We start from the raw sequence: 23,926 nt of genomic DNA on the forward strand, positions 1-23,926 counted from the left end.
GAGACTAGAATGAGAAAACCTCACATGTCTGAGTAGAGTCCCAAAAGGAGAGAGTAGAGAGAATGGAGGAAAGACTTGCCTTTTTTTTGAGACAGGGTCTTGCTCTGCCACAGTAGGCTGGAGTGCAGTGGTGCAATCTCGGCTCAATGCCACCTTGATTTCCCATGTTCAAGAGATCTTCCCACATCAGCCTCCTGAGAAGCTGGGACTACAGGTGCACACCACTACACCAGCTAATTTATCTTGTATTTTTAGTAGAGATCAGGTTTCTCCATGTTGCTCAGGGTGGTTTCAAACTCCTGGGCTGAACTGATCTGCTTGTCTCAATCTCCCAAAATGCTGGGATTACAGGCATGAGCCACTGTTCCTGGCCAAGGAAAGACTTAAAAAGATGATGGCTGAGAAATATTCAGAATGATGACAGACATGAATCCTCCAATTTGGGAAGCACAGACCAGGTATTTTTTTAAAAAAAGAGATCCATATACACGATAGTAAAACTGCCAAACTGAACGATGAAAGAGAGAGACAAGAGATAGATCACCTACAAAGGAATGGAGTTAGTAATAATGGACATCTGAAAAGAAACAATGGCAACCATTACACCATGGAATAATAGCCATCAACTTGAAATTGTGCATACAGAAAAAGGTTCTTTCAAGAATGAAGATACAGTTGAGATATCTTTAGATTAAACAAAAACTGAGTCTATCAGGACAGGGCATTCAGGAAAGTAACATCTTTGGAATTAAAGTGATCCCAGAAGGTCTTTCTGAGATGCAAGAAGGAAAAATGAGCAAATAAAATGGTAAAAAAAAAGTAAAAACATTTTTACATTTATACTTTATACAATAACAACAAAACTATTATTATTAATTTTTATTATCATAACTGGCAGGGCTAACAAAGGGCAAAGACTAAAATACTACACAAATGCCAAGAGTAGGGGTTCAGAGTTAACATGTCCTGAAGTCCTTGTATTGTTATAGAAGGGGGTTAAGATAATCTCAGAGTTTGTTAAGTTAAAATGTATATAAAGTTTCAAAGTAAACCTCTAAAAAAACAAAAGTAGAGGTATAAATCCCAAATCAATAGGGGTAAAAAAAAAAATGTGATTTAGAAAACAAGAACCTTCTGATGATGGCAGAAACAGGCCATCTGGAGTGGCCACTGCCATCACGCTGGCTGCAGCAGGGAGGTGCAGCTGCAGGCCCAGGCCTCCCACTCCACGAAGAAGGCAAGAGCCCTGCCCTCCCAGACACAGCTGCAGCTGCCCAAACCTGGGGCTGCTGACCCAGGACTCCCACGCAGGGGAGAAGGCAAGAGCCCCACCATCCTGGGCACAGCTGCAGCTATCCAAACCCCAGCTGCAGACCTAGGCATCCCTGCACTCTTGGGGGCCTGGGAAGGCCCCCTTGCCCTCACAGGCTCAGAAGTGCCTGCCCCTGAGACCTGGCTTCTCCCTGCTGTTGACACCTGCTTTAATCTCAGAGCAAAGTTAGGGCAAGCCCGGGCACTGTTGTGGCCCAGCCAGGTGTGCACAGGCTCAGGGCAGTGCTGACATGCCAGCTGCCTGCTGCCTCTTCCCCCTCTGGACTTTGGGTGCCAATGAGCACAGAAGGGAAGCCAAAGGGGTGCTGAGGGCAGTTTAGTGCAGGCCTGCAAATGCCCCTTGGCACTTACAACCTGGGTGTCATGAATGGCAGCAGGAGGCAGACAGGTTTCTGAGAAGAAGGGGGCAGGTCCACATTTAGGCCCTACCTTTAGGCCAGAGAGGGCCTGACGGCTGGGTTTGGGCTGCCAGTACCGTGGACAGGAGTGGGAACTTGTGGTGCCTTTTCTGGGCCTGCCCATGGCTGTCCATGGACCAACTGGCGTGCACTTCCTCCTCTCTGAGGCCCATAAAAGCCCTGGGCTCAGCCAGAGTTGAGCATACATCAGGATGACCAGCTGCAAAGAGGAGCTATCCACTCCAGGGGCCCCTCACTGCTGAGAGCTGCAGAGATGACTGACGCCCTGTCTGCAAAGAGAAGCCACCCACTCTAGGGCCTCCTCCCTGCTGAGAGCTGCCCAGATGATGGAATGACCAGCTGCAGAGAGGAGCTACCCTCTCTGCTAGGAGCTGAACACTCGACAGGACACCCTGGCTGCAGAAAGGAGCTGCCCTATGGGAGACTGAGCTGTTCTATCACTCAGTAAAGCTCCTCTTAGTCTGGCTCACCATTTACTTGTCTGACTACCTCATTCTTCCTGGTTGCAGGACAAGAACTTGGGACCTGCAGAATGGCAAGGCTGAAAGAGCTGTAATACAAAGAAGGCTGAAACATGCCCCTTGCTCTCTATATTGTGGGAAGAGAGAAGGAGAGAAGAGCTGTGACCCCTCAGGGAGCCCAGACCTAGGATCTCCTTGAGCCACGGCTGTGACTCCCTCTTTGAGACCCTGCAGTTCCCAGCATCTCTAAGCTTCTAGGTGCCACCACGTTCCCCAGTGCCAGACAGGGAAGCTACCTGCACCCAATCCAGCCGCAGCCTTGCAGAGAGCAGGCACCCATGCCAGCACCTGGAGCTGCCCGCTCTGCAGTAGCAGCCAGCGTGTCTGACTGCACAGTGGCTGGGCCCTGCACTGGCTCACACACCCCTTGCCACTCCACATCTGACTCGCAGTCTCCCTTGGAGGCGTGGGATCCAGCCTGGTGGTATGAGCTGAGCGCAGCCTGCCAGGGCGAGTGGGCGGAGCGAGCCCATCAGGCCCAAGCAAAACTTGGGCAAAAGCGCCACCAGCCACAGGTGTCTGGCTAGAAGAGTGACACCCCAGAGATCCTGAAACGCTGCCATCTTCAATAAAAAAGACTTTCAACCAATCAAATTTTTAAAAAGCAAGAAAGGAAGAGAAAATCATTGAAAACATGGAAATTGAGAAAACAAAATAACAGAAACAAGTTTAAACATACTGATGTTCCCATTATATGGAAGTGGACTAAACTCATTAGCAAAAGGACACAGACATGGTCAAACACTTGGAGAAACTTAAGCTATACATAGGCTGCATACAAGAAACACACATAAAACATAAGCACTTTGAAAAGTTCAAAGTTAAGTATGGTAAAGATAAACCTGGCAAATACTAACCAAAAGAAAGCTGGAATAGATATCATGTTATCAGACCAAATGTGTATTTAGGGATGGATGAGGTCACTTCATGATAATGGGTCCGTTCACCAGGAAAATACAACTGGTAAAGCTGCACCTAATAAATTAGCCTCTACATGTATAAAACAAAAATTGACAGAATTACTGAGAGAAATGAACCGCCATAGTAGGATATTACAAAGCAAGCCCCTCAGTTATTAATAGGCCAAGCAGAAAAATATAATAAAGATTATCATTTGAATAACACAATTAACAAGCTTAATTTAATGGGCATAAAGAGAATATTATTCTACCTTTTACCATCTCTGTGAACGCAAGCAGGTCACTGGACCTGTTTCCTCACCTGCAAAGCAGGGACGACACTATTTACAGTGTTTTTGTCAAATCTAAAGTGTCATTGGCAATAAGACTTACCATGATATTACGTGTCTCTAGGCAAGGAAGAACTCTGCCAGTTAAATGCAGGCTGCCAATTCTAAGTCCCATCTCAATTTTAGAGATATTAAAATGTAAAAAAAAAAATGTGACTTAGGATCAATTAAATGCTGCATCTCATATGAACTGCATGATGGTTAAAAAGAGATGTCAGTAAAATACCAGACCCATGCTTTTCCTGCTCTCTATGCCTCCATAACTGTAGGCTGCAAGCAGGTGAAGGTAAACTAGGGGAGAGCATGGTACAAATCTGAAGTGGGAATGTTCGTTTTTAGCTTCCACACATCCATTTGTGTTCTAGACACCCGCACCTCAAAAATAACCTCAAAAGTTTCCTTAGAGGGAAAATTAAGTCAGAATCACAACAAAGTGATAAGACCACCTGCTCACCAGGTCAGTAGGACTGGAGAAGAGAAGGGATGTGTGAAGAAAAACACAGGATGGGGAGGCTGGCGTCAGATCCGCCCCCTGGAGCAGCAGTGATGCTGAGAGTGGGAGTTGCGTATATTCCAAAGAGCAGGGCAAGAATGAGGAAGGCCCATGGTGCAAGGCTGGGGAGGGTCAGCCTCAGCTCTCTCCTGCCCTAGGCCTGGGCCTCTGCAGCCTGCAGTAGGGCCCGCGGGACTAAGAAGGTCCTTCAGTCAGCCCACCGCTGAAAAAAAATGGGGAGAAGAGAGACTTCAAGGAAAGTGATTGGAGACAGGGCATACGTCTACTTTCCAAATGGATGAAAAATTCAGACTACTAAATGTAGCTTTGCCGTTTTCAGCAGAGGCATTTTTAGTGTTTTAATTATATCACTATTTTTGAATGGCTTTAAATATAAATACTCTTCACTACTTTGTGAAAATCAGGTTTTTTTTTGTTAAAATCCTTTTTTAAAAATAAATTTAAAAACAAAGGAACAAAAACAAATAAGCCTAAAACTATCTTTGACCTGGAGAGGCCTCTGTCCCCTTGGTAAACAGATCTACAGGCTGCCTGTCCTTCCAAGGCCATCGAAATGCCACCTCCAGACCTCTGTGATTCCCAGCTGGAAGTGCTCTCAACCCCCCAACCTCCAGGAATGCTTGCGTCTCTCTAGTGGCACTGGTCACTTATCACCTCACCCAATTTGGGTGTGTTTGTCCCACCAAAGACAGTGAGATCTTTCAAAGCTCTGAATTCCCTCTCTCCACCTCCAGCCACTCATAGCACTAGGTGTCAAACAGTGAGTTACAGAGTGAATTAATCCTGATGGTCACCGAGGAACAAAGTATGCCTTTAGGAATTCTTTACAAAACTCACTTTTTTTTTTTTTTTTTTTTGAGACAGAGTCTGTCTCTGTACCCCAGGCTGGAGTGCAGAGGTGCAATCTCCGTTCACTGCAAGCTCCGCCTCCCGGGTTCACGCCATTCTCCTGCCTCAGCCTCCAGAGTAGCTGGGACTACAGGTGCCCGCCACCACGCCCAGCTAATTTATTTTTTTGTATTTTTAGTAGAGATGTGGTTTCACCATGTTAGCCAGGATGGTCTCGATCTCCTGACCTCGTGATCTGCCCGCCTCAGCCTCCCAAAGTGCTGGGATTACAGGCGTGAGCCACTGCGCCCGGCCCAAAACTCACATGTTTCTATGACAGGGATTGGCATTGATTACAAAAGAATACATTTGTTGGTAGCATATTTTGTTTATTGTTGTGAAATTATACAATAATACAGTTAAAATTCTCTGAAGTAATGGCCATCCCCTCTCTGAAAAATGACACCAAGCATTCAACATTTTATCTCGTGTTTTAGTTTTCCATGGCTGCTTTGAAAAATTGCAATGAACTTAATGGCTTACAACAATACACACTGATTATCTTACAGTTCTGTACATTAGAAGTCCAGCATTGGTCCTGATGGGCTAAAATCAAGATTGGCAGGGCTGTGTTTTCTTCCGGAGGCTCGAGGGATAAATCTGTTTCCTTGCCTTTTCCAACTTCTGGAGGCCGCCCACATTCCTCGGCTCTTGGCCTCTCCCTCCGTCTTCAAAGCCAGAATAGTGGGTTGAATCCTTTTCACACAGAGTCACTCTGACTTCCCCTTCTGCCTCCTTTTCTCCCACTTTTAAGACCTTTTGATTACATTGGGCCTACTCAGATAATCCAGAATATTCTCCCCATTCCAAGGTCTTTAACTTAATCACTTCTGCAAAGCCCACTTTGCCAGGTAAGATAACATATTGGTGGGTTCTGGGGATTAGGATGTGGCATTTTGGGGAGGCCATTATTCTGTCTACCACACCAACTGGCACACTTGTTCTGTGTGTATGTGTGCATGTGTGTCTGTCTGTCTGCCTGTCTGTCTGGGGTAATTACATAGGGGCCTCAGACCTTTGAACTGATCAGGAGAGTATGTAATTTGGGGTGAGGGGGTGGAAGTGGAATTCTGCCCATTGCTCCTGGCTGCCCAGGACTGGGGAGAAGGAGGTACGGATGCGGCAATGGGACAGCTCTGGCAAACCTGCCAGGCACTGCTGAGTAACCTTTTTTAGAAAAGTTTTAAGAATGGGCTAAAAAAGCCCTGGCTCCTGATCCAATTAATACGTATTAGCATTTAATTAGTATTTAATTTAATTGGTATTTATTGGTATTCAAAATCAGGGGCAGTCCATCCAAAACCACAGCTGAACAGCTGGCACACTGCAACCATTCTTCCATGATACCAACAACAATGAAATTTCAGGGTTAAGGGTGATCCATTTAAGAAATATATTTTTGCAGAAGAGGCTTTAGAGGAGGCCCTTTCAGCAGTTTGAATCAGAAAGTGCTGAAGTTCCTCAATTCAGTTTTAATAGCAGCAGCTTCCTTTGCAGATGTAGAAGAGGCCCTCTTTTCCTTCTTGGGATTGTTAAATCTACATTGACAAAGTTCAGACCCTGGAACATACATGGCTGTACACACAGTAGGTGCTTGAATAGCTGTTGAGCTGAATAATCCAAAACCTTTTATTTCTAGGCTATGAGTAAATACAAAAAGATTAGATTGGAAGCAATTTGGTGATATCTAATAAGATTTAAAATGAACATATCCCTGACCCTGCAGTTCCATTTCTTGGTATCCATCCTAAAGAAATATTTGCATATGTGTGTAAGGATGTACATGCAGTGTGGTGGAGTTTGCAATGGTCACAGATTAGAAACAGCTTAAACGGCACTTGAGGAATGGCAAAATGAATACAGTACATCCATACTAAGCAACTTAAAAAAAAAGCTACATCTATATGTTTGAACATATTATGCAGTGAAAAAAAGCAAGTTTTGGAACAATATGTATCAGTGTGATTTCTCCAGAAATTATATATTTTATAATATATATACACAATAGAAACGTACATAACATAGACTCTTTCTCCATATGTCTCTGTCTCTCTCACACACTCTTTCTCCATATACATGACATAGAAATTTCTGGAAGCATAAACAGCAATCCGGAAACAGTTGTTACTCTGGGAAGGGGCTGGGATGGTCTTGAAGGAGTGTGGGTTGGTAAAAATGGATTTTTACCTTGACCTAGGTTGTGTGATTTTTTTTTTTTTTGCAACAAAATGTGCTTAAGTGTAATGAAAAGTAATACATATATATATATTATTTTTTTTTTTGAGATGGAGTTTTGCTCTTGTCATCCAGGCTGAGGTGCAATGGCATGATCTCGGCTCACTGCAATCTCTGCCTCCCGAGTTCAAGCGATTCTCCTGCCTCAGGCTCCCAAGTAGATGGGATTATAGGCACGTGCCACCACGCCTGGCTAATTTTTGTATTTTTAGTAGAGAAGGGGTTTTATCATGTTGGCCAGGCTAGTCTCAAACTCCTGACCTCAGGTGATCCACCTGCCTCGGCCTCCCAAAGTGCTGGGATTACAGGCGTGAGCCACCATGCCTGGCCAAAAGTAAAATATATTTTAAGTTAAAAAAAAAGAAACAGAATGAAATAATTTAACATTTTAAGATAATATCAAAACTGATTATCAAATCTATTAAAATGTTACACAACACAACAATTAAGACTGAAAGTTCAAAAATATTTATTCGGATTTTGTTAAAAGCATATGTGAATGTGTGCATATATATATATATTTCAATATGTATCTAATTATATTTATATACATACTACATCTACCTATTATTTACCATATCTATCTATAAATACTATATATATCTATATACTACATGTATCTATATATACTTAAAATAAAATGCATAAATGCTGCTTTGGCTAAATCATGGATAAATGTGTCTTTTAAAAAATCGTTGTTCTTATTATTTATAATGGCAAATTTATCTCCTATATGATCATGATTAATTTGGTAATTGAATACAATTCGCCTTTTAAATAATTCAATTAACTTTAGTAAATTAAAAAAGTTTACTGACATAGTTGCAAAATTAAGAAAAACCTAAAACACTGCTTTACAGTATGTAGCATCCCTTTAAATGAAACCCTTCCAAGTGTGAAGAATGTGTTACGGTTTTATCAAATGAATAATCTTTGGGTAGAAAAATGGATCCAAATCATGATTTAAACTTTACAACCACTACAATCTTTCCATTTGAGCAAACTCCTTTTGGAAACTGAGATGGTAGGGGTGTTACCTCAGACCTCTGGGGATATCCCAGGAAACCAAAGCTGCTCTAAAGGAATTGTACAAGATTGACACCAACAGGAATTCCTTTCGAGAATCTGTGAAACTGTAGATTGGGTGTTTAGTTCCACTGAGAAAAGGAGAAGCCACTGGGCTTTCTATTTACTGAAAAAACAGTCCTGAAGATCCTCAATGGTCTGTGCGTGCGCGGAAGTTGCCAGAGGTGATCAAATCTTCCCCTCACCCCACAGGGAGCAGACTGCAATCATGCACCTGCTGGTTAACAGATAAGCCCTCCATATGCGGAGGCACTCGCCCAGATGTGCAGAGGATCTGAGCCGGCCCAGTCCCTCCCCCATCCCCGCAGAACAAAGGGCGGTCATTTCCTGCTCCTCCCAGAGTCAGAGACATGCACACGCCTTCCATCACAATTAACTCAAGAATCTGAAACACAACACAAACCGACCCGCAACAAGCTCAAAATCAATGCTGTCAATACCCAGAACGAGGACACCGAAAAAGCAACACAAAACAAACCTATTCAAAGAGTAAATACTCAAAGCAACAGGGCTCCAGTCAGACATACTACAAGGTCAACACATTCAAGACAAGTTCAAGTACAGAGCGCTTTATAAACTGAAGAGCTGGCTGTTCTCCCAGGGGTGGCAAAAGTAAATGCCTTCAGGGGACAGGTAATGGAAAGGTCTATAAGGTAATAGAGGGTGGACCTGTCATGAACTGGACCATAGGTGCCCCTGATAAAGACTTCAAATGCAATTTTTCAAAATTTCAACTCCTGCTACATGATTCTTAAACAGTGAGTTGACAATCAGATAGATAATAAAACAGAATTAAATATAGGTTTAGGGTGGATGAAATCTAAGAGTCAAAATCAGAAATGTCAAAAAGTCCACATAGGATGAAAGGCAGGGCAGTGATCCTACCTTTCATTGTTTGAAAAGATAGTGATCATCTGGTTTATATCTTCACAGGCAATAGCAAAACAAAAGCTAAAAGAAATGGCTTATTAAACTCTAATATGGGGGATTCAGATTAGTCAAATCGGTTCTTGACATAAGTAACTATCGAGCTGGATTACAGTAGGATTGCCACGTTCGCTCGGATGGCTCAAAGTAAATGGAGCCTCTGAATACTATAGGTGTGGCCTTATTGTAAGGCAAGGGGTGGACCAAATGACCTCCCAAGGTCCTGATTTAAATATGTCTGTATAGTCCACTTTTGGTTATCCAGCCCAAAAAAGGAGACAGTGACAAATCATCCAAAGCTGAAGATAATAAAAAGTTATATTTGCCTTTGGAATGCATTTTGGTACTCAAATTAGAATGTGTCTTTCTGATGCGCTGAGAATTCGCAATGCTTCACAACAGCCACAAAGAAAGCCTGACCTGGAGCTGGGAGACTGCCCAATTTTGCCATCCTGTCTTCTGTGTAACTCTTATTCTTTGCTGGGGGTGAGCAATAAATATCATCTTTCAGAATAACATCCAGCAGCCTAAGCTTTCTCAGACAGAGGCTGCTTTGCTCAACCCTGCCCTGGAAGAAGAGACAGGGGTCTCTCTAAATGGCTGATTTCACATCAAGACCCAGGACGGTCTAGTTCTTGTTTCCAGAGGATGACTCCAAAGTCCTATAGGACCCATATAAACAGCAAGCTAGACAAGGTTGAGACTTCTAAACCTTGTAGTCAGTGCAAATGATGGTCTAGCTTCACTAGCACAGAGGACACAAAGGCACATTTCTTGAAAGAGAAAGAGAAAAAGACTTCATTGAAGAGGAAGACGAAATGAATGCCCAGCTCTTGGAAAGAAAGAAGCTGAAGGCTCAGGAGTGCAGGAGCAATCCCCTGCACATCAAAGGACTGGTGGGATAAAGACCTGCACACAGAGCCCACATTTACGCACAGGGCTCAGGGAACTGACCTCAGCGACTGGGCCCATGGGGGCACATATCATTCCCTTTGACCTGGAAAGGATAGGGAAACTGAAAATTCTGCTACCAAACAGCTCTGCTTCTTCCCAAATAGACCCAGGCCAGCACCAGCCCTGGGGCCAAGACCTTCTCTGCTAGTTCTGTTCTTCGCAGCTGAAAGATGAATCTTGAGGAGAGCAATGCAACCTGTGCCTACTATTTCAGCATGCCTTTGAGAGAGATGCTGTGGAAAGGGGCAAAACGATAGCAAAAATAATGAAGTATGCTGTAAGAGGCTCTTTGCATCCTCCTTTAGTGGGTGTGCTTGGCCCTTCGCACCCTTTCTTTCCTTCCATCTGGAACCATGGGAAAAGAGTACAAAAGAGTGGGGGGTGGGGTGGGCGGGGGGCACCCAACGGGTCTCCTGCAACAGCCAGGGCAGAAAGAGGGAGAGCCAGACCATGAGAAGCAGAGTTGGCTGCTCATTGTAGGGGCAGGGGCTGGGGGAGGAGGGCAAGGTACTGAAATCACAGACAGCTTTGCAGTGGAGACAGGGAGAGGCTTTCCATGCTCTGAAAGGCTTTCCATGCTCTGCAATCTGGCTAGCTCCTTCCAGATGTCCAGGTCCCAGAAGGAGAAGAAAATAGGGTGAAGACACTTTCTGTTCATATCTCAGGTCTTACTTTTTTCCATATTAACTTGAGGGAATACAAGAGTATACCATCTTCCAAGATGAAAGGAGGGCATAATAGTAGCAACTTGGGGGGCGAGGAGGAGGAGAGAAGGACGGTTGCCTTGCCATTCTCTGTCCTCTGTCAGTCCCCAGGGTCTATCAGGGGAGGCCAGGGTCACCAAGTAGGAGGCAGGGCAACCATCCAAACAGAACATCTCAGAGATGCATCAAAGTCCTTTAACCAGAGATTCTGGCAGGGTGGCACATGGCTCTGGGAGTCAGTTTGGGTATGGACTTAGTGAGGAGGGTGTCTCCCTGATTCAGAGAGCAACTGGACAGTCACAGAACTGGACACAGGCAAGGCTGATTAACTGCAACCCTGCTCAGGTCACCCCAGGTAAAAAGGGTCATTACAATGATTCCATTTCTCCTTTTCTGTCATATTCAGCTCTTTAGTTTTTTCCTTCTAAAAGCCGAGAACTGTACTGTCCAATTCAAATGTGGCTATTTTTAATTAAAATAAAAGAAAATTTAAAAATTCAGTTCCTTGGTCACACTAGCCATTTCACATACTCAGTAGCTACGTGTGGCTGGTGGATTCCATACTGGACAGCATCAACACAGAACATTTACATCATCACAGAAAATGCTTCTGGATAGCACACCAATCTACATCTAGAAGGCCTAGAATTGAGCAACTCTACTCTTTGCAGTGTAGAAGAAATGAATAGACAAAATAAAAACTGTACTTTACAAACAATCTTTTCTATACATCATCACCACTAACTGCCATGACTACCCCGTGAGGCAGGCCGGTAGATTTCAATATGCCCATTTTACTTAGATGAGGAAAGTGGGTCTGTGTAAAGTAAATTGCATAGGGTTTATAGATACTAGGTTGGCTACGGTTAGAATTAAAACCAGGTCTTCCAATTCCAAGGTCAAAGCTTTCTACTGTTACATGCAACTGCTGCAAATAATGTTACCCGCCAGTTACTTTAGTGCTACCAAAAAAGCTCAGGCCTCCCAGAATGAGGTCGACAGGCCCCTGTAGTGTTTTTATTGATTGACTGATTTTTGAAGTGATAACGAAACTTTGTACAGTGTAGTTTGGCAGCTGTAGAGTTAGGAAGCCTTGGGGTTCAGATCCCGACTTATCTACTTACTATTTACTTAGCAGAGAGCAAGCTGCTTACTGTCTCTGAACCCGATCTGCCTTTTCTCTCAATGTGGATGATAATACATTTACTTCATAGTGCTGTTGGGGATGAAATAAAATGAGGGATGTGAAATAAGATGATGCATAGTGTCTGGCACATATTAGTGCTCAATGCACAATCTTTTTTTTTTTTTTTTTAGATGGAGTCTTGCTCTGTCGCCCAGGCTGGAGTGCAGTGGTGCCGTCTCGGCTTGCTGCAACCTCCGCCTCCTGGGTTCAAGCAATTCTTGTGCCTCAGCCACCTGAGTAGCTGGGATTACATGCACGCGCCACCATGCCCAGCTAATTTTTGTATTTTTAGTAGAGACGGGGTTTCACCATGTTGGCCAGGCTGGTCTTGAACTCCTGACCTCAAGTGATTCACCCATCTCGGCCTCCTAAAGTGCTGGGATTACAGGTGTGAGCCACTGCACCCGGCCCTCAATGCATAATAATTATCAATGGTGATTGGCAGAAATTTACAATGCACTGTCACATGCAATAGCCTAGGAAGGCTTCAAGACAACAAGCCATTACAGTTATTCCCCTTTTTACAGATGATATCTCTGAATCTCAGTGAGTAAGAGACTCAAGGCCATACAACTGGAACGTTTACACCTTAGGGCATGAACTCAGGCTATTTGGATTCCTAGTCTTATGCTTTTTTTGCAACCCAATGTTGGTTTTCAGGAGAGAAAGGAGCCGTGGGCAACAAGGCATGCTCAGCGGAGGTTTAGCTAACCCTCTTAATTTCCATCTTCCCCCCTCTTTGAAACGGTTAATTAATGTTTTCTTAGTCTTATGTAAAGTGCTGTGCAAAGGCAGCTTTGAGCATACCCTTCTACCATAATTGTCACCCTTAAGCCCTTCCTGTATAGAGATCCTAGAGCCCCACTGGTAAAGAAGTAATATCTGCATAATCAAGTTGGCTTAAATATGAAGAGAAGAGAGTGCCTTAAAGCTGAGCATTCCAGTTTTCTCCCTGAAAAGCCTGTGGATCAAACACCCTTCTTCCAAACTTCCTTCCATCCTGACCCACTGCAGTAGCAAAAGACAAGGTCACAGCACCCCAGAACCCCAGCTGAGCCCAGCCAAGCTGCAGCTGAGCCGCAGACAACCACAGACCTATGAGTGAGAACGTATGTTGTTGCAAGTCACTGGGGTTTGGAGTTGTTACACAGCCTTATTACAGCAAAATCTGATTAATATCTGTCACACTGAGGGTGGGAGGCACTTACCCCGCCACGACGATCTCAAAGTCCCCATCATGGTCCACGTCAGTAACTGCCACACCATAGTTGAGCTGGGTGGGATTACTGTCATAGTCAGGAGGCAGAACTGAGTTGGTGACTGCAGTGAACATGGGTTCAGCCCGCTGGGACCCCTCAGTGATGGGCAGAAACCAGAGCAGCAGCAGGAACAGTAACATCCTGGACATCTGAAACCAAAAGTGACAAATGTTACTGAAAGAACCTGTAACCAAAGCAATCCCGGAACATTAAAGTCCTAGGTAGGCCCAGAGTGCCTTTCTCCTCTATTCATGGAGAGCTTGACAGTGCCTAGGCTGCTGGCTTTCCACAAGCCCTGCCCTCCCCTCCCCTGCCCTCCCCACCCTCATTGAAACTGCAACCTGACTCCATCATGGCTGATCGCCCTTAGCCTGCTCTGCTTTTTCTTTTTCTACAGCATCTATCATTGTGTGATGTTTGGTATAATTTACTTATGATTACACTTATTATTTATTGTGTGCCTCCCTCTGCTAGAGTGTAAGCTCCACTTGGGCAAGGATCTCTGTTTTATTCACTGATATGCAGCAAGCCAAAGGTAGTTCACATAATAGGCACTTCTTTCCTTCATTTATTTCATATTTGTGGAAGGAAGGAAAGGAGGGAGGAAGGGAGGGAGATGGGGAGGGAAAGGTATAAATACAAAGGCATTTCCCATACTCTGGGAGAAAGACTGGGAGAATGAAGAACCTAACAGCTCTCAAACAATGCAGAGTTTGGGTGAGACCCTCATGAGTATCCAGATCTAGAACAATAATAGATGCAATGAAAGACTGTTCTCCTGTGGTACATACTCCAGAGGTAGCCAGGGGGAATATGTGACTTGGCAGGTTCCTCATGCCAACATCCCTCCCTAGGGCAGCTGGCCATCACCTCCAGACCAAGAAGCAGTCAGTTAGGGGAGGCGTTCCAGCAGGATCTGGTGGATAGCACATCATTCACTTGGAGAAATTAAACCATTGCGTGCGTGTTTTATTATAAATTAATTATGTATAATGCATTATATAATTCATTATTATATCTCTAACATAACTCAGGGTGTTGCCAAGTAGCCTGGGGCCATGGGAGCCTGTGGCACACACCCAGGAGACAGATGAAAATGGCCAAGGAGGTGGAGGGATTCCACCCCCCTTGAGTGAAAGCAAGGGAGACACTTGGAACGCTGCAGATGGCACCACCCTGAGACTCTACCTGCAGGCCTAGAATCAGCACTCATGAAATGTTTTAAAGGCTCTGCTGGAAGGAGGCCCACAAAGGCTGCATGGGTCTAGTCCCAGCAGGCAAAGCGGTACTTTCCTGCCTTCAGAAGGTAGCAGACCTCTTCTAGATGGAACTTTTCCTGCTGGCTTGTCAGTGCATCTGGCAGCCAAGAGCAAGGCTGACTGAGGCTGATGTCTTAATGAAGGGAAGAGCAAGGAAGATCTGAAGACTGTCTCCCCATATGGAGACAGATGCTCCTGCCAGCAAATGAGCTCGCTGTTCAAGGACCCAGAGACCAAAATGAAGGGGCTGGGCACTGCCTTCAGAGCCAGATGTGATTCAGGAGCCTCCTGAATGCCTTGCTGGAGAGGCTGGGGAGTGACACAGGGGCAAGGCTCCAATTGCAGGGCAGAAACTGGGAAGGAGGTTCTTGTAGTGTGTTCACAGGGCACATGCGGGGTGTGGCACTACCAAACTGAGGTCATTCCACATTACAGAGATGTCTGAACGAGACAGCATCTTCTACTGGGTTTTCTAATCACTAAAGACAAATGCATCATGAATCACTACAAGAGCTCTGCAACTTGGCAGGAACTTTGATTGGATAAAGGAAACTCATAATTGGATTAATGAGCAGCTGGGTGGGGACGGGGGAGGAAATGGGAAACTAAAGAGTATTTAATAACCAGTGTCGACATGCCGAAATGTAGCATGGATCTGAAGGTCATTGGACTTTTCAAGGGATGACCTCTATTGTAGTGAATGGCAAAGGAGTTTCAATTTGAGGGCCAAATCCAATTGACTGGCAGTGGCTGGAAAGAGTGCTGTGATCAGCTTACAACATCAGCAATGGGCATGGAAGAGAAAAGTGGCATCTAACATGTCTTTTCCAAGCTAGTTAGTTCCTTCCAGGCACCACATCTGCAATTTGGGTCACGGCCACCAGGGAGGCTGGCCCCATTCAGGTAATATGAGCCTAAAAGTTCTAATCATTAGAACCTTTCTAGTGAAGGCCCTAAGTGTCAAGAATTATGATCTAGCCTCTTTAGTTTTACCTTTCCTTTTAATTAAAGGAGACATACGAAAGAAGTAGCTGCTGTGTTATCCGTTTCCAGATAAATAACTTAAAGCAAGATGAGAAAGAAATAATGCACCCATTGGCTGACCTCTATTTTGCTTGGGTGACCTTAAAACAAGTCACAACCTCTTTGGGTCTCAGCTTTCTTCTCCAAAATAAAGGTTTGGAGTCCTCTAAAGGTCCTTTCTGGCTCTAAAATTCTATGATGAATTAAAAGATTTTTTTTTTAGATGCAGACCTTCAGCAGTTTTTCCCCTCCTAAGCTGCTCCTATAAACTTCAGGCCAACCCATGTGGTTTTCCTTTCTAAGGATATTAAACATATTTTGAACAAGACAAGCTTTTCAGCAGGGTTCTACAGTAGTTGCCTCACAAGGGCCAAGGCCAGAGAGGAGCAAGCCATCATTAGTGTGGATCCTGAACTCACCCAGCATAAGTAGACCAGTGGTTGGCCTCCCCCTGAGACCAGGGAGAGAGTGGGGCAGGGAGAATAAGTCCTTTACATTTCATTCCTCTGCCATGCCAAAGGCACCCAATGCACCCACCGGGCTTCTCAGTGCCAGTTGAAAAGTCAGAGATAAGCAGTGGGCTGTCTTGATGGCGTATTTTTTGGGCAATGGTTATGGTGAGGAAGCTTAGAAGAAGGTCTGTAAATATAATATTTACCCTCTTTTTGGGGGGTTCAGATAAAGGAAATCATTTAAATGCTCTTCTCCACCCTGGCTACTCAGAGCAGTCGGCAGACCAGTGCATCGGCATCACTTAGGAGCTTGTTGGAAATGCAGAATCTTGGATCCCACTCCAGACTTAATAAATCAGAATCTGCATTTTAACAAGATTTCAGATTATTCCAATGCATGTTAAAATTTGAGAAACACTGCTCAATCTTGGCTGTGCATTGGAATCATCTGGGGAGCTTTAAAAAAATTCTCATGCCTGACAATAGTTTCTTGGATAAGACAGCAAAAGCACAGGCAACAAAAGAAAAAATAGCTAAAACAGACTGCATGAAAATTAAAAACTTTTGTACATCCAAGGACACTATCAAAAGAGTGAAAAGAGGACTCACAGAATGGGAGAAAATATTTGCAAATCATATATCTAACAAGGTATTAATATCCAGAATATATAAAGAACTCCTACAACTCAACAACAAAAAAACTAAACAACCTGACTCAAAACAAAGGACTTGAATAGACATTTCTCCGAAGATATACAAATGCTCAATAAGTACATGAAACATCACTAATCATTAGGGATATGCAAATCGAAACCACAATGAGATACCATTTCACACCCATTAGGATGGCTATAATAAAAAACAAAAACGGAAAAAAAGTGTTGGTGAGGATGTAGAGAAATTGGAATCCTTGTGCACTGCTGGTGGAAATGTAAAATAATGCAGCTGCTGTGAAAAACAGTATGGCAATTCCTCAAAAAATTCCAATTAGAATTGTCATATGATCTAGCAATTCCACTTGGGCATATACACAAAAGAATTGAGAAAAGAGACATGAACAGATATTTGTATACCCATGTTCACAGAAGTGTTACTCACAATAGCCAAAAGGCAGAAGCATCCCAAGTGTCCATCAACGATTGAATGGATAAACAAAATGTGATATATGCATACAATGCAATATTATTCAGCTTTAAAAATGAAGGAATTGCTTTTATATAGGAAGAAAGAAAAAATAAAAAATAAATAAAAGGAAAGAAATTCGGACACAGAGTACAAGGTGGGTAAATCTTGAAGACATTATGCTAAGTGAAATAAGCCAGTCGCAAAGGGACAAACACTGTATGTTCCACTTCTACGAGGTGTCCAGAGTAGTCAGATTCATAGAGGTAGAAAGCAGAATGGTGGTTGCCAGGGGCTGGGTATAGGGGTAAATGGGAGTTAGTGTTTAGTGGATTATGGAGTTTCCATATGGGAAGATGAAGAAGTTCTGAAGGTAGATGGTGGTGATGGTTGTACAATAATGTTAACGTACATAACATCACTAAAATATATACTTAAATATGGTTAAAATTGCAAATTTTATGTTCTGTGTATTTCATCACAATAAAAAAATACTAATGCCTGGGTCTCATCTCAAGATATTCTGACTTAACTGGCACAGTATGTGTAGCAAGGGCACCAAATTTTTGTTGCTGTTAATATATAATCATGGGATATCAGATTTTTAAAAGCTCCCACATGATTCTAATATGTTGCAAAATTTGATGAGCAGTGTTCTATATCAGTGCCTCTCAAACTTTAATGTGTGTATGAATCACCTGGTGGTCTTGTTAGAATGCAGATTCTGATTCAATAATTCTGCAGTGGAGCACAAGATTCTATATTTCTAACAAGCTCCCAGGTGGTGGTGGTGATATTGGTCCATAAACTACACATCGAATACCAGGTTCCATACTGTAGCTCCCAGAGTCCTGAAACCAGGCTATATACTACAGTGAAGGCACGAGATTGGTTTAAGAACATTCTCCTCTGCCTCTGGATCTAAGGAGCTGAAATCAATCCTAGGTTATGCAATCTCCAGAGCTGCCCAGGCTCAGTTTATCTTTACACACTCAAAGTGCTGGCTGTCTTCAGCTCAAGATCAAAGTACCACAATTGACAAGGAGTGACAAAGAGGGATTCTGACTCTAATTTTTATGAAGAGGTGAGAAGGGGAAAGGGTTGATGCTGCAGAGAGGGTCAGGTCAAGGAGACGAAGGACAGCTCCCATCAAAGGGCAGAGTCTAGGAAGAAGGGGTTCTGGGCAGGAATTTGCAGGCCAAGATAGAAACATATGCCACTGTGTTCCCAGAAACCATCATAGTGCCTGGTACCTAGCAGGCGCTCTGTTAATATGTGTTAAGTAAGCGCGGGAATGAGTATGTCCAATTGATAACATGAATCAACAGAAACTGCTTGCAATTTGTCATAGCTGTTGAAAAACTGTTCTTCCTCTAAAGAAATGCTCCTCAAAAGGCAATGTGCTTACCAATCACCTGAGGGTCATGTTGAAAATACAGATTCGGATTCGGTAGGTGTGGGGTGGTCCCTGAGAGCCTGCATTCCCAGGAAGTTGTCAGGTGATATGAGACTCTAGGCTGGAGGCTCTGAACCCTAGCTGCCCAACAGAACCACCTCGGGTGGAGGTGTTTAGAAATATGCCACCACCCAGGTCCCTTACCCAGTTTCTGATTGAACTGGTCTGAGGTGGGAGTTTGAGTGCTGTGTACTTTTAGAAGCTGCCCAGATCATGTTAATGGACAGTCTGGGCTGAGAACCACTGCCCCAGCCTTGTGGTCCCCAGATGGGAAGCTGCAATCTGATTGGAAGTGAGAAATGTTTCTGCTACCAAAATTCATCATCGGCTGGTTGAAGTCTATACAGAAAATCTATTTATCTAGGGAGTGTCAGAGGAGGAGGGGGGATATAAAGTTTTGGGGGAAAAGCAGAGCAGGATGACACTGCCTGAAACAGAAGAGCAGCTGGCACCCGGAGTGACCTCGCATTTTGTGTGGCTGACTCAGGGAGCCTCTTGTCACACCACTGTGAACATCTGAATCCTTGGGGAGAACGGTAGAAAGGTTAAAAATAGAATGAAAAAGTAGGTTGAACTGAACTGTTTTGTTTTCTTGAATGCTTGTGTATCAAGCACCTACTATGTATTAGAGCACTGGGAGTAGCACTCCCCGGCAGGAGTAGCACTAGAGAAGTACATAGTACACAGTACTCCATGCAGAGATGTGGAAGGTCCTAGGAGTGCAAAGATGAATAAAACCCAGCCTTTGCCTTCAAGGAGCTCTCCCAACAGTCAGCAGAGCAGCCATGTGATCTCAGGTGTAACACCGCGTGTAAAGGCAATGGGAGGCTATCCAGGTAAAGCAGCCCAGATGAGGCGAAGCTAAATATCAAACGCAGAGGGGCACAGGGCCAGAGCGCAGGGTGCCTCGGTAAGGGATGTGGGCTTCTTCTGCAGGGGAGATGTGCGGAGGGGGAAAAGAAGGGACTTCATAAGGGCCAGAGATGGGAAAACTTGTGTTTCAAGCTGTGAGAAGAATTGTTTTTTAATAATAATTTCTTTTCTGTTTTTTGAGACAGGGTCTCACTCTGTCAACTAGGCTGGAGTGCAGTAGCATGATCATAGCTCACTGCAGTCTCAAACTCCTGGGCTCAAGCAATTGTCTCACCTCAGCCTCTCAAGTAGCCTAGGACTCCAGTGGGGTGCTAACACTCCTGGCTATTTTTTTTTTTTTTTTGGTGGAGATGGGGTCTTGCTATGTTGCCCAGGCTGATCTTGAACTTCCTGGGCTCAAGCAATTCTCCCACAGTGGCCTTCCAAAGTGCTGAGATTACAGGTGTGAGCCATCGTATCTGGTAATAATTTCTTTAAAATGCTCTATAAGCAAACTTTTTGAACAATTCCCAGCAAGGTGAAGAGATAGAGAGATAAAGAGAGGCCAGGCATGGTGGCTCATGCCTGGAATCCCAGCACTTTGGGAGGCCGAGGCAGGCGGATTGCTTGAGGCCAGGAGTTCAAGAGCAGCCTGGCCAACATGGTGAAACCCCGTCTCTACTAAAAATACAACAAAATTAGCTGGGTGTGGTAAGGGGCACCGCCTGTAATCCCAGCTACTCAGGAGGCTGAGGCAGGAATTGCTTGAACCCAGGAGGTGGAGGTTGCAGCAGTGAGCCAAGATTGTGCACTGTATTCCAGTCTGGGTGACAGAGCAAGATGCCCGCAAAAAAAAAAAAAAAAAGAGAGAGAGAGACCAACACTGGGAGTTAGCAACCTGGCTTTGGATCTCAACCCTACCACAGCCTAGCTCATGACCTCGGGCCTATTCCTTGATCTTGTTGGTCTTTGGTGTCCTCATCTGTACCATGGAGATCATATGACCTGCCAAGATTTCAAGGGTTAAGTGAGTGACAGGGAAGGCCTCTCCAGGGCCAGGCAGGCGGCAACCAACTTGCACGTTCCCCTTCTTTGACGTAGAGAGCTGAAAGGTGAGATAGTCTTTAGACATTAATTGTGGGTTCCATGTAGCCAAACTCAGTTTTCTGTGGCCTCAGGACTTTCCTGAATTGGGCCTGGAAACTGGTAACCAAGCAACCTGGATTCTCTGACGTGGGGTCAGGCAGCTGTGGGGAAAGGCTTCCAGGGCAATTTTCGGGGCAAACAGTTCTTTTGCAATTATGGAAAGAGCCAAGGCCACACCCCAAGCTCTCATAAAAACAAGAAGCCTAAATATTTCCGACGTTGGCGACAAGCAGAGAATACACAGCCTTTCAGACACTTGTAGGAGGGCTGAGACATGAAGGAGAGAGGCAGCCACGGGAACACTCTGCCCCGCACAGGCTGGGCCACCAGCTCCACAAAGACACCCACAAAAGAGCTCCTGGAACTCAAGCAACACTGGAGAAGAGCTAACAGGAGCTGCCCCGGGTCTTCACCTGTGACAAGACTTCTTGCAGACCCTCGATAACCCTGGCATTGTGCTAGGTGCTAGGGTCACAGCAAGAAAGCTGCTCACCATTTGCAGTACAGGGTGAGGGGTGCTGCGGAGGAGGGAGCACAGAGAGATGTAAGTTAGCTGGGAGGGGGGAGCTGGAAAGTGCTTCCTAGAGGGAGGGGTTGTAGCTGGACTTTGAGGATGCCATGAAGTTAGCTGGGCAAGGAGAGGCAGGAGGAGGAGCAGGAAGGAAAGCAAAACAGACAGAGAGCCAACTTTGCAAAGGTCAGGAGGACCCAGCCTTCACCCAACCTGTCCTTCCCTATCTATAGACCCTGCCGCCTGGCTTATAAGCTGGGAGGCAGCACCCATTTCCCCACATTGCATGTTTCCAGCCAAAGGCCCTTCCATCAGACTAGAGCAGTGGTTCTCCACCATGGCGATTTTGCTGCCCTCTGGCCCTGGGGACTTTTGGCAATATCTGGGGACACTTTCGGTTGTCACAACCAGGGAAGAGGTGCTTCTAGAATCTAGTGGGTAGAGGCACAGGATGCTGCTGAACATCTACAATGCACAGGACAGCCCCCACAATTATTCAGCCCAAAATGTCAACAGTGCTGAGATGGAGAAACCTTAGCTAGAGTGACATTTTGGGCCTCCGTCTTTACTCTGCTCCCTTCTCCCAAGGGAGGGAGTTTGAAAGAACTGGTCAGTTTGAAAGAACTGGGATCAAAGAGCCCTCCCTGGACCTGCCTCCCTGCAAGGGCCACTCTGCCACGTGTGGAGCTTGGCCAGGCAAGCTCTGCCCTGCCCCCACCCACAGAGAAGCCTGCAGTGGGCAGGGATAAGGTGTCAGCAAGCCCCACGGGAGCCTGGCCTGCCAGGCAGCTGCCTCTGGAATAAAGGTGGCATTTCCCTCTCCACCTGCCTGAGCCCCACCTATCTTGTCCTTTCTCTTAGTTGGCCCTGAATCTGAGTCGGGGAGTGGGATGCTATTCGCTGGGCCACTTCAAACCCCAACACTGTCACTCAGCCTGGAAATCTGGCACCATCTCTGCTGCCTCTTCATTCTTCACACCCACTGGATCCCTGAGTCAATTCTGCTTCACAAATCTCTCTCAATGCTGCTCAGTTTTTCCACCTTTCCTGTGGGGGATCTGCCCCTTTCTCACTCACCTGAACAATAGCAATACCTGCTAACGGCTTCTGTCTCTCCTCTCCCCTCCTCCCACTTCCACACGCTGTCAGAGCTCCCTTCCTAAATCTCAGAGTGGGTCGTGTGGATCTTCATATGGACTCTGGACACCAGACACACAGAGAGGCACATAATTGATATTTTGCACAGCAAGTACTATACGAGGAATGGATAGTAACAATAATAATACATATCTGCCACTGACCATGTGCCAGGCATTACTCTAATCCTTCACATAAGTAACCCACTTAATACACATAGTAAGCCTGTGAGAGAAGAACTATGACTGTCCGCATTTTACAGATAAGAAAACTAAGGCACAGAGAGGGTAAGTAACTTGCCCAAGGTCACACAGCTAGTACCTGGTGGATCCAGGATGTGTGTCTAAGCAAATGAGCTCCAGAATTCTTCAGCAGCATACTGAATAGTTTCTCTTATGACATCAAATTTGTCTTAACCATGAGACGGGAGCACAGTGAAAGGAGCAACCACCTCTGCCTGGGGAAGCTGGGGAAGGCCTAAGAGGCAACGCCAAGCGGGCCAGAGGAACAAGGTGGAGAGAGTGTTCCCGGCTGAGGGGAGCAGGTGCATGGGAGATGTGCAGGTTTGTGTAGTGCAGTGAGGCTCTGCAGTGCAGACTCGGGGCAGGGGCAGGACACCTGGTGGGAAGGAGTGCAGCAAAGGAGGCGGGAAAAGACCTTGGAAGCCTTGTGAGTGACACAGGCCCAGTGGGCCAGGGAATGCCATGGCTGGAGTGGTGTGTTAGAAGGAATACTGTGTCAATACAGTGTGAAGAAGGTCATGAGAAAGCTGGGCTGGAAGCAAAGAAGCCAGTTAGGAGGCAAATACTGTGGCCCAAGTGAGCAAGAACACTGGAGGCCACTATTCACTCATTCATTCATTCATTCATTCATTCAGTATTTCTTGTGCACCTACTCTATGTCAGGTACCGCTCTGGGCACTAGGAAAACAGCTGAGAACAAGATGAAGTTTTGGTAATGTATGGCATTAGCATACATTCTAATGCTTCTGTTTCTCCACCCTGTCCCCCACCCTTGTCCTCTGTATTGCCAGCCTAAGAGACAAACTCCAGACCTCTACAACTCCCTACCCCCCAGAAGGTGCCATGTTTCATGCATTTTCCCCAGCACCAAGAAAATGTAAGAATTCCTCTTCCTCCCCTCTACCTGGAGACAGCTCTAGACACTGCCTGCAGCAGCACTCATAGACAGGAGACTTGGGCTTGCTCCAGAAAAAGGCAGACAAAACCTTGGGGGACCCAGGTGAGGAAGTGCCACAGAGGCCAGTGGGCTAATGAAATGGTGTTTCTGAAAGTGAGAGGATAAATGGAATCTCCTAGCCTTATGCAGAAGTCACAGCAGGTTCTTAATAGGTACTATTAACTGCTCAGACTTGCCGTTCTGTAAAATGGGAAATAATGTTTATCGGGTTGCCATGAGAATGAAATGAGGTGAATGTATGTTAAGTGCTGAGCGTAATGCCTGGCATAGAGAAAGTCCACACGTGGTAGGTAACAGTACCAATAATCACACTATTACTACTAATAATAAATGTTTGTGGGATGCATGAATGCATCTCAGGTGAGGGAGTCCAGGCCTGCACGGTGCTTCCCTTCCAGGAGTAGTTGCCAAATGTTGAATGGAATGCTCTGGGCTATGAGACTTTGAGGAATAGGTTTGCTTCTGTAACTAATTTGTCTAGGGGACCCTGATGG

At 45.1% G+C, this 23,926-nt stretch overlaps 1 protein-coding gene across 2 annotated transcripts in view; it reads right to left on the reverse strand.

The window, feature by feature from the left end:
* CRTAC1 (cartilage acidic protein 1) overlaps positions 1–23,926 on the reverse strand; it is a 164,084-nt gene that overhangs the window by 131,391 nt on the left and 8,767 nt on the right. For both annotated transcript variants that reach the window (XM_019035334.4, XM_019035335.4), the window contains exon 2: positions 13,224–13,423. In XM_019035334.4, coding sequence (XP_018890879.3) covers positions 13,224–13,423 — 200 coding nt within the window. The remainder of the gene's footprint in view (positions 1–13,223; positions 13,424–23,926) is intronic.

This window comes from Gorilla gorilla, chromosome 8 (genome assembly GCF_029281585.2).
Source record: "Gorilla gorilla gorilla isolate KB3781 chromosome 8, NHGRI_mGorGor1-v2.1_pri, whole genome shotgun sequence".
NCBI classification, from domain to species: domain Eukaryota; kingdom Metazoa; phylum Chordata; class Mammalia; order Primates; family Hominidae; genus Gorilla; species Gorilla gorilla.